The sequence below is a fragment of the Rhinichthys klamathensis genome, unplaced genomic scaffold (genome assembly GCF_029890125.1).
Source record: "Rhinichthys klamathensis goyatoka isolate OS25496 unplaced genomic scaffold, OSU_Roscu_1.1 h1tg000069l_1, whole genome shotgun sequence".
Classification (NCBI taxonomy): domain Eukaryota; kingdom Metazoa; phylum Chordata; class Actinopteri; order Cypriniformes; family Leuciscidae; genus Rhinichthys; species Rhinichthys klamathensis.
The window spans coordinates 1995170-2006103 of NW_026606612.1; the positions used below are offsets into that span (position 1 = coordinate 1995170).

Here is a 10934-nt window from a genome sequence, read left to right on the forward strand (position 1 = left end):
TACATGGCTTGATAGCTTAAATATGATATACATTTAAATGCAGCATTTACTTTCATTTTTTGAGTATTTCATTTAAGTATTTGGCATTAGAATTTCTTTTTTAAAGTTTAATGTAAATAATTTCAAATGTAAATTGTCTTTGTGCAGTCAGCAGCCAGCACGCTTCAGTAACAGGTGCTTGCAGACCATTGGCAGATGCTGGCCACACCTGCGAGCTTTGGGTGTGGGCGGGGCTGGCTGTGGCATACAGGGATTGGCTTCTTTGGGTGAGCGAGAATTATTTTTCTTAATTAATACTTTAATTCAGCAAGGACACATTAAATTGATTAAAAGTGCACTAAAGGTGTAATATTGAAAACTAGCGGTTGAACTGGGTTCTGTAGTCCAAATTTTTCCCCGCTCCACCTCCTCAGACTGGACGCTTACGCGGGTCGCCATATTGAGGACACTTGACAGAAACGAGCATAATTGACAATGGAAAGTCTTACAGTATAAGTTGATCCGCTAATGTATACATTTGCAATGTTTTTATTCCCGTCTGGTAGAATTTGTGATCTCAGACCCAGTTCGTTTGCTGGTTACCATCACTGTGTTTTCCAAGAACTGGCAACCCAGGGTGTCGAACTACTATTGGGTAAATTGGCAGGGGGCAATAATTTGAATATAGCATTTTTCCTACATGTCTGCAAACATTTTATGGTATTTTTATGCTTTAGTGCAGTAAATAACATAGATAAACGTCAGAATTTGGTAAAACTTTCTATTCATTAAGAATCATGAAAAAATACATCACAGTTTCCACAAAAATATTAAGCAGAGCAACTGCTTTCAACATTGATATTAATAATAAGAAATGTTTAGCATAATAGAATGATTTCTGAAGGATCTTGTGATACTGAAGACTGGAGTAATGATGCAGAAAATTCAGCTTTGATCACAGGAATACATGTAAAAAATATATGAAAATAGAATACAGTTATACACAATGAAACTGTTTTTACTGTATTTTTGATCAAATGTAGCCATATAGAGTATATATATATTCACATACTGCATGTATATATAGTCATTTTAAACGTATATCTTTGTAAAATACTTATGCTTTGGATTTAGGGCTCTGCTCTGATCCCTAAAAAATAATTATTATACTAACCATACAGATCAGCATTACAGATCAGATCAGCATTGCGAGGCAACATCACTCAACCCTATTATCTATCTAGCATAGACAAGAACTTGTTATTCACATTGAAAACTGGGACAAAGTGACACCGGGAATGACACTTTTAACATGCTTCTGGAGGCATATTGTACTATAAATAAATGTTTTGAAGAAGGAAAGAGACATTTTATGTTATGCGTTCTGTTTTTAACCCACTTTACTGTACCATTTCATCTACATATAATGGTTTTGACCTTTCTAAATCACAAGGTTTCATATGAACTTTACATAGAGCACTCAGAAGACTGAATCAGGAAGAAAAACAGAATGGTTTTTGAATTTGTAATTTTACTTGTTTTTCTCAAACCATCTTACAGTTATTTCAAAATGACAAAGCACTTTAAACGCATGCAATGTGTTCATATTACATGTGCACTATATTAGGCATGTTTTTCTCTTCTCGTGCCCACCTAAACATAATTCTCATGTAGTATGTAGCCTTTTTTATGGTGAATAGAATATTCATCATTTTGGGTGAACTATTCCTTAAACATCATCAGTAATGCAGCCGTCTACCAGTGTGGCAATAGACATTCTTTGTTGTGTGCGTTCTCCACAAAGACTGTAATAACTATCTTTGTGTGTGTATATCTTCAGCAAGGAACTGCATGCGGCTGCAGGTGCTTGAGTTGGACCACGTCAGTGAGATAAATCAGGAAGTGGCTGCTGAGATGTGCCGAGAGGGACTGAAGGGTCTGGAGATGCTGGTGCTCACCTCCACACCTGTTACTCCTAAAGCCCTGCTTCACTTCAATAGTGAGTCCACACTCACTGATTCAGATTCTGATTCATTATTATTGTTTAGTATTTTAGTGAACAGTAGTTCTATTTGTGCATGGTTACATCTAAACCAAGTATCAACCAAATGAAAGCCTGATGTCAAAAGAAGAGCTATTAAATCATGCATTTAAAGTGCCCCTATTATTAAGGTTCCTAATTTGGATTTGGAGGTCTCGTACAACAGATTCACATGCATCCAAGGTAAAAAAAAACACTTTAATTTTCTCATAATACACATTGCAGAATCACCTAATTTCTCAAAGAGTCTCAGGGCTCCAGACTAACTTCTCCACTGGTTGCACTGGTGCTATCAACTTTCTCAGTTGGTCGCACCAGCATATGATTTGGTCGCACCTTTTTTTTTTTTTTTTTTGCTACATGCCATGGGATTAATCAATGCATGCTGATGAATAGTGGTTTTAATGGACCAAGGCTAGCAAAGGCTTTCTGGGTTGCAGCATAAATACCTGTAATATATTAATTATCATTGGCAAATTTCAGGATTTTCATGGATTTTGGACAGTAATTTTAATCTGTAATTTTAAGCATTTTACATTTGAATTATATACAATCTATCTATTTACATTTGAATCATATTCTATCTATCTATCTATCTATCTATCTATCTATCTATCTATCTATCTATCTATCTATCTATCTATCTATCTATCTATCTATCTATCTTTCTGTCTATTATCATCTTTCTATATTTTAAAAATCATTAAACATTCAAATGTATGCATTACATTTTAAAAGATTAGAGTATTATAATAAACTGATACATATTTTTCGTTATCAAAGTTTATAGTTGTAACAAAAAGCAGAAATCTCACACTCCTTACCTTCTGCATTTTATAATAATTTCCTTTTAAAATATAACCGCTGAAAAGACGTAGGAGGAAGGGGCTCTGTGTTTCGTGAGACTATTTTTATATGCTTTAATTCGTGAATTTGTAATTGGCGCGTTTAACCATCAGTGTGCAATGCGCGTGACATCTACGTTCGTCAATAAATAAACCAGAAACTGCACGTGTCTTGCGGAAGAACATTGTAGACGGAACTTCTCTCCGTTAATGTCTAAGGCGAGTCACGCAGGCACTGGGCTACTCCGCAGCCGAGACGACCCCAGGATAAAATAGTCCGAATATAAACACTTATTATAGGCGTACCGTAGTGATTCAGAATAAGTCAAAAACACGGTTTGGAAAATGGATTCATGATGTAGCCTACTCGTTCATTTTGAACATAAGTTACGGACTGCAGCAGCTGATACAACGGCGTTCTGTTGCTCAAGCGTCCACTCGCACAAATGCGACCACATAACATTTTAACTCGCACATTCTCAAAAAATCGTCGCATATGCGACCAATTTGGTCGCAGTCTGGAACCCTGAGTCTGAAAATGGTTTGTTTGAAGAATTTCTCTAAACCCCTCCTTCCCATGACCCTACTCTGCTGTGATTGGTCAGATGGCCCAGTCTGTTGTGATTGGTCAATTGTCAGAAACGAAACGCAGCTCCGGAGCTTCTTCAGTGCTTGATACACAGTGATATGAACGTTGGCCTCGGTTTCTCCATATCAATTCCAGCGCGAGTCCTCATCCTTTGGAAGTGGATTCGCAGCGCTGAAAATAGCGCCTTCCCAACATGTCGACAACACCAACCAAACTCTTCCAGGCCTCAGCTACAACTACGGTGTTTGAGGGCGGGTCAAAGTTCGCACTTCGATCTTTAAAACTTTGCAGACCTTTTACATTCACAAACCGCTATATTACACTTCACATTGAAAGGTAATATTCGAAAAAGTATAATAGGGGCACTTAAATAAAATCAAGATACTAATGAATATTCTCCTGTATTTGAAATTAACTTCAAATGAGACTTATAAAGTGTCCATAAAGTTGTAGGAAAACTCCATGATCGTAAATTCCGATTTGGTAGTATCTTTAGATTTGGAGCTATGAATGAGATGCAATACTCCCACACTTCCTGTAAAATGGCCCTCTAACCTCGCTCCCTTACTCACTGCCTGCTTCGCCCTCTTCACAGGTGTGTGTCGTAACCTGAAATCTATTGTAGTCCAGATCGGTATAGAAGATTACTTTGAAGACCCCAACAGCCCTGAGGCCAGAAAACTCTTTGACGAAATGGTGAACAAGCTGCAGGTATGGAATCATCGCCATAAATAAGTCTTTGAGACATCTGAGGACATCAAAAATTTGACCCATCCATCTGCCAGACTAAAATTACCAGCAAAAGCTGTTCAGTAGTAATTCAGTCTTAGGCCATGGGGTTTCCTGTGTCTGAGACAGCGTTTAAGATGAGTAAGTGAAAGCAGAAGAACCTCTCACAGCTGCCGTGTTGAAGAACCATGAGTCAAATGCAAGTGATTCATCTCATCCATTTGCCTGCTTTGAGGATGCAGGAAGCTGCCTCTTCTCTGTTCTGACTCTAGATAAGCTGGGAGAGGAAGTGGAAGTGGGGTTACACCCACCCACATTAAAACTCCTGTTTAAGTTACTTGCAGGATATCTTACACAAGCTGTGCCGAAACGGGCTGCTGTAGATGACAGAGGGCATTGCTCATCGTATATCATTTTCATAAGAGGCTCAAAAATATTTTGTACTTGTTCAGATTCTGCCCACGGTTTATTTCCACCTCAGTGTGGAAGCAGATTTATAGTGTCCATAAATGTTCAGATCAATATCATCTCAGTGATTTGGCTCCTCCATGTGGTTTGTTCATTTAAAATAAAAATAAATAAAATCAAAGTACCCTTTAACAGATGATCAGTTGAACCCATCAAAATTCAAGCTCAGATTATGATCATCCAGAGATATTTTAAAATATCAAATTATGTCTCTTAAATGCTTCGTTGACATGCATGTTACCTCTTTTTATCCAAAGATACTTACAATAACACTGAAACAAAATTGCAAGTTACTTTCACATTGTTCAACCACATATAGAGAGGCCAACGTTCCATAGTGCATTGTTAAATTTAGAAACAAAGCAAGCAGTTCATTACAGACGTCAACGAAAATAAAATAGAATAGTACATTTACAAGCCGCTTTCGTCATCCGTTTTCGAATGTCTTTTAAATTCCAGTTCAGTTTGATTTGTATTGATGTTGCAGCATAATGTGGAATTGTAATTGTAATTTAAATTTAACAATGCACTATGGAACTTTGGCCTCTCTATCGCCAGCTGTGGTTGAAACATAAAATTGCAAGTTACTTTCGCATTGTTCAGTGTTGTTTTTGTGTTGTTTATTTACTATTGTAGTATTTAATCATATTTTGAATAAGCTTTTATCTTTATATTTTCTTTTTATTTAATACATTTGTGTCCTCTTTATTAGTTAAATATTTCAAGTTGAAGTATTTTATCTAATGTTTGTATTTTATTTTATTTCAGCATCATTTCCATTTACAAATGAATTACATTTACAAATTTTTCAGGTTATTTCAATTACCGAAATAAATTTTTAGTAGCTTTAGTTCCCTTTCGTAGTCACTTCGAGTTACGTTGAATGACGACGAAATGGGGTTTCGCTTAGAAAGCCTATCAACTTCGAGTATTACAAAACGAGCCAATGGCAAAGAAATGCCATGGGTCTGCGGATTTTGCATAGCGTGACTCCGCCCCACCTCGTGGGTATATAAGGAAGTACGCTGGCAAAATGCAGATATGTTTTTGCTTCGGAGCCAAGAACTCCTCTTGGCGAGTTCCAGCGAGCTGAACTGAACAGCGTGTGTGTTTCTCCCTGGGCGCTTCAGCACTGCTGCGAGCTTTTCTCTCACAAAAAGACGTGCACACGGCACGTCTTTTTAAAGACGATCTGCCCGTGTATTTTTGAGTGCGGTAGTCTGATAGAGTCAGCTGATGGGCACGAACGCTGTTTTGACGTGTTTGGGCTTCGATCACGCTCAGACAGCATTCGTTGATGCGTCATGTTCTCCCAGCGTGAACATGACCATCGCAATGTAACGGTCAAGACTCGATGAGCTCAATAGAGCGAGAGTCCCCTCATCCACACCCCGATCTATTTTCTCCTCGCGAGAGAATACTTTGGCTGGTGGCCAGGGTGACCTGAGGCGTCTGGTGTGGAACTAAACCGACAAAATATCCTCGAGGCCCGGCATCTCATTCGGTTCCCCGGCTGATGAAATCATGTCTATCGCCGCATCACAAGGTGAGCTGGAGTCCTCTGGAGATGAGGGCTCATCTGTGCTGCCACTCTTGGGTGTGCTAGCATAACGAGTCTGATCCAGAGTTGACAGCTATGCTTTCCCGGGCCGCCGCGAGTATCGGGCTTGTCCCATGTCCCGAGCACTCAAGGCTGATGATTGGTTTTTGGGGGAGGCGAGCCCAAATCCTTTCTACCGGGATGTGCATGAAGAGGTCATGAGATCGTGGGAGTCTCCTTTGACTTTTTGCGACTGCTCAGCGGCCTCTTCCACCGCGACGAAGGTGACCGCACGCTCCCTGTGTCACGTTAACCTGGTTGATATGCGCGAGGCTGAGCGAACCCGCTTCCTCAACTCCCCCATATCCCAGGCTGGCCTCTTCGGCGGCGCGGTCGAGGACTCTGCCCAACAGTTCTCGGCCGCCCAGAAGCAGACTGAGGCTACCAAACATGTTCTGACCCCGCGGCCAGCTGCTGCCACCCAGCCGCCGGCTCAGACGCATCGGTCCGCTTGCCGCCGAACGCGCCCTCCTGCGACTTCCGCCCCCAGCAGCACCGCGCCGCACCGTGGAGGTGGTCGCAGGAAGGCGCCCCAGCCCGTACCAGTCCCGCAGTCTGCCAAACGCCAGGCGATGTGGCGCTCCCGTTACGGGCAGCTCAGAGATGGGTTGCAGTTCTTTCAGGAAGTGGTTGCAGGGCCACTCCTTCCCCCGGTGGAGGGCCGGGGGAGAACCTCTTCTCCAAAGAACTGACTCAAGAACATCTCTGTGTGCCCAAGGTTCCCACCACTCCCTTTCGAGATCAGGTGGTGAACCTGCAAGTGCTCCCCCTGGAGGAGGCAGACCCAGCCTTGGCATTGCTCTATCCAGTACGCGACCTCCGTGCTTGCGTAGACAGAACGCAGTGTTTCAGGACCTCAGACCAGCTCTTTGTTTGTTATGGTGGGAAGCTGAAGGGAAAGGCTCTCTCCAAGCAGAGGCTGTCTCACTGGATAGTGGACGCCATTGCTTTGGCATACCAGCAGCAAGGTCGACCGTGCCCCCTTGGCGTGAAAGCTCACTCCACCCGGAGTGTGGCTTCCTCTTGGGATCTAGCGCATGGTGCCTCGCTAACAGACATCTGCAGAGCTGCAGGCTGGGCGACACTCAACACATTCGCCAGATTCTACAATCTCCGGGTGGAGCCAGTGTCCTCCCATGTACTCGCTTCAACCAGCCGGTGCTAGGACCCGCTTAGGTGTCTTCGCTTGCTCGCCATTCCACTCTAGGGACTGGATACTTGCGATATATTCCTCAGGTGAGCTTTCCCGGTGAGCTAGCCTTTTTCGCATTGGCTAGGTGCCTCCGTGTGCTTGGTTCCCCACTGGTGACCCCCACATGTGTATTTCCACTGTAAGCCTCTCCGAGCATGTGTCTTTCCCTTGGCAAGCCACCTTGCCACTCCTGGGGTTGAAACATTCTACCCTGCTGGCTGGACACCCCAGTGTTTCTCGCAGCCCCTCTGGGTCATATGTGTATTCTGTAAGTCCCCTCCCTTCGGGCAGGCAATAATTGCATATTTCCACTGAGATATGCTCCCAGTGTACCTTGGTATTCCTGTGTTAAGTAGGAGTCCTTCGTCCGTGCTAGTCTCACGACAGGGAGCTCAGACTTACGCAGGGCACTGGAAGACAGCCGGGGTGGCGTGATAAGACTGGGAACCCCATTTCGTCGTCATTCGACGTAACTCGAAGTGACTACGAAAGGGAACGTCTCGGTTACGTATGTAACCCTCGTTCCCTGAGTAGGGAACGGAGACGTTACGTGTCCCTGCCACTTTCGCTGTACCGCTGGAACAGCCTGAGTTCAGTCTTGGCTCCTCAGCAAGTAGCATATCTGCATATTGCCAGCGTACTTCCTTATATACCCACGAGGTGGGGCGAAGTCACTCTATTCAAAATTAATTTCTTTGCCATTGGCTCGTTTTGTAATATACCCGAAGTTGATAGGCTTTCTAAGCGAAACCCCATTTCGTCATCATTCGACGGAACGTCTCCGTTCCCTACTCAGGGAACGAGGGTTACATACATAACCGAGACGTTCTATTAACAATAACAACACTATCGTTGTTGTTGTTTTTTATGTTAGTTGATATCCTGAAATGTCCCGCAAAATCAAACCAACTAATACTCTTTGTAATTTTGTTAATTTTTACCATCTTCTGTAGTGAACTTTGAACTCTGCGTCATGATGTCATGACACTTTGGGAACACACCCAGTGTGACCGGTGCCTGAAGCACGTGTGCAAACACGCCAATTTAATTGGCCACAGTAGAGGATGACGTCACTTGGTGCACTGGTATGGGCTATAAAAGGAGCGCCCATACAATAAGTCATCAGCTTTTGCGGCCTTCAGTAAGACCATTTGTCTGTTGTGCTTGAATACCAAGATGTACTACGAGATGCTGCATCTCCCTGCCTTACTCCAGGCATACCTACTGCGTCTTACTTCAGACAACCTGAAGCTGATGACGTATTTTATGGACGCTCATCCTCTACCGTGGCCAATTTAAATTGGCATGTTTGCACACGTGCTTCAGGCACTGGTCACGCTGGGGGCATTCCCAAAGCGTCATGACATCATGACCCAGCATCTCTTTCCCTCTCAAGGAACCAGGGTTACGTTCATAGCCCTAGACGTTTTGAACCATTACAATTTTTACAACATTCATATTTCCAGAAATATAACACCTGTTCATTCATATCCTTTCTGCTGCCTTCTCTCAGGCACTCAAGAAAAGACCTGGGTTCTCCAAAATCCTCCATGTGAAAGCAGATGGCTTATGCTAACTCTGCTGTGTCGAGGCCAGAGCCACACGAAGGTTCACCGAATAATTCAACCTGATCGAGTCACTCTCTCCTTGATGAAACGAGGAAGAATCAAACACTTCCGCTTCAGTTTGAACTCTAAACACCAGTCTACCACACCAAGACGGGCGCCATCTGTTAGCTTTGACACGACGCAACTAAATAGTGGAGATTATAAAGATAATACGTAACAAACTCTACGAGAAGGCATGATTACTTGCCTTGGATCCCGTTCCAACAGTCAGACCCAATTCAAAACCAGTTACGATTACAGACTAAGGATTTTTCTCCTACTTGCCAAACGCACTAAACTTTAATGAGATCTCGGAGAACATGACGTCTCTCTTCAGAGCACAGAGCTGCAGGAGGGAACAGTCTCATATTCCAGATTGACCTGAAACATACAATCAATGTGAAATCCAAACAGCACAAATTTAAAATGCACATGGGTAAGTTATTAATGGGGGAGTGTGTGTTTGTGTGATCAGCTCAATTGCTTCCCCGATGTTCAGCAAAGAGACGCATTAGTTCATTAGTCGTCTGGATGCTTCGGCCAGCCATATTTCTTGGACAGTTTCAACATAACATGATCACCAGCTTCAAACATGGCTTACCGAGACCCTTCTTTAGGGGATCTAGGGGATGTCTCCATAGAAACTACTATTACTTGCAGCTATCTTGTGTCCATAAGTACGAGTTCAGACCAAACGAAGAAGCCAATAAACGCAAGCTCCGCTGCCTCATTCGTGTCAGACCCTCCAGTCCTTTAGCCGTATTTCCATGACCAGGGTCTCTCTGGCAAGAGATTATTTCTCATCATTGGATCTGTTGTTCCAGACTGATTTCCAATGCCTTCTCCATAATGTGCCATCCATAGCTTCGACATTTTGTTTTCGAGGTTGAATTTTGGTCATTCCCAATGTGCCATTAGTGAATCAGTGGAGCCTAAAAGGTCTTAAGTCATACCCTACAAGGTGTGCACTTATCTAAAGGGAATTGAAGAGCAAATTCACGTAGTAAGGGATAGAGACATGCTCATGGTGCTGTCGCCCCAATCTACACCTACTGTTTCACCTCAGATATCAACGTCTCCATCTCTTACCGTTCAAACTTCTGATGAAATTTTATGGAACTCAGGCTGGTGGGGCTGAATAGATCACTTCCCCATCTGCTCTGTTGATTTCAGATGGTACTGTCCATGTTCTAAAGGTAGACACCACTGAATGGAGAATTTGGATTCTGAGTTCTGAATGTACACACTGCACAATTGTATAGAAGGGGTGAAAACAAATATATACAGGTGTCACTTTAGGTTCTTCAAAGAATCTATAAGAACTGGACTTCGGAAGTGTGTGGGTTAGGTTTTGGCTTTGACCTTTAAAATGTAAAAGTAATTTAACAATAGCCATATAAGGCTGGTGCAGTCAGACTAGAAAATGTTAAATGATTCTGCACAGCTGAGATTGAATTTAATATTCATAGCCGTGTTTTGTCAAGGCCAGCATTGAGAAGTTAACATTTTAGTTTTTCAAAGAGAAAAGGTTTATTTCCAGTTATGTTTTTGTGCACTTTTGAGTAGATCGCATGACATGTCAGGTTTTGCTTTCTGTTGGAACATTCATCTCAATGGTTAGGAAAGTCTGGAAATGAATGTTAGAGCACTTAAATGGTTTTAGCTAGAAGTCAATCATACAAAGAAACTAGAATATGCCATTCTCATCAAGTTTCTTTTTTTTTTTTTAAACATGCTGATGCAATAATACTGATGCAAGTAATGGTCTTGACCGCTCTCGGTGCTGTACCACTTACCCATCAGGCATTTCTGCTCCCCTTGGCCAGCCTCCGAGCTGAAATCACACGGTCTAAACGGTCTACTCTAAGTGCTTTAGTCAAGGCG

The 10934-nt window shown here is 42.6% G+C and overlaps 1 protein-coding gene across 1 annotated transcript in view; it reads left to right on the forward strand.

Moving 5' to 3' along the window:
• fbxo41 (F-box protein 41) overlaps positions 1 to 9796 on the forward strand; it is a 66423-nt gene extending 56627 nt beyond the window's left edge. The window contains exons 10-13 of the mRNA XM_056250505.1: positions 148 to 266; positions 1820 to 1978; positions 4050 to 4165; positions 8957 to 9796. Coding sequence (XP_056106480.1) covers positions 148 to 266; positions 1820 to 1978; positions 4050 to 4165; positions 8957 to 9019 — 457 coding nt within the window. The 3' untranslated portion in view covers positions 9020 to 9796. The remainder of the gene's footprint in view (positions 1 to 147; positions 267 to 1819; positions 1979 to 4049; positions 4166 to 8956) is intronic.
• Positions 9797 to 10934: the final 1138 nt, after the last annotated feature.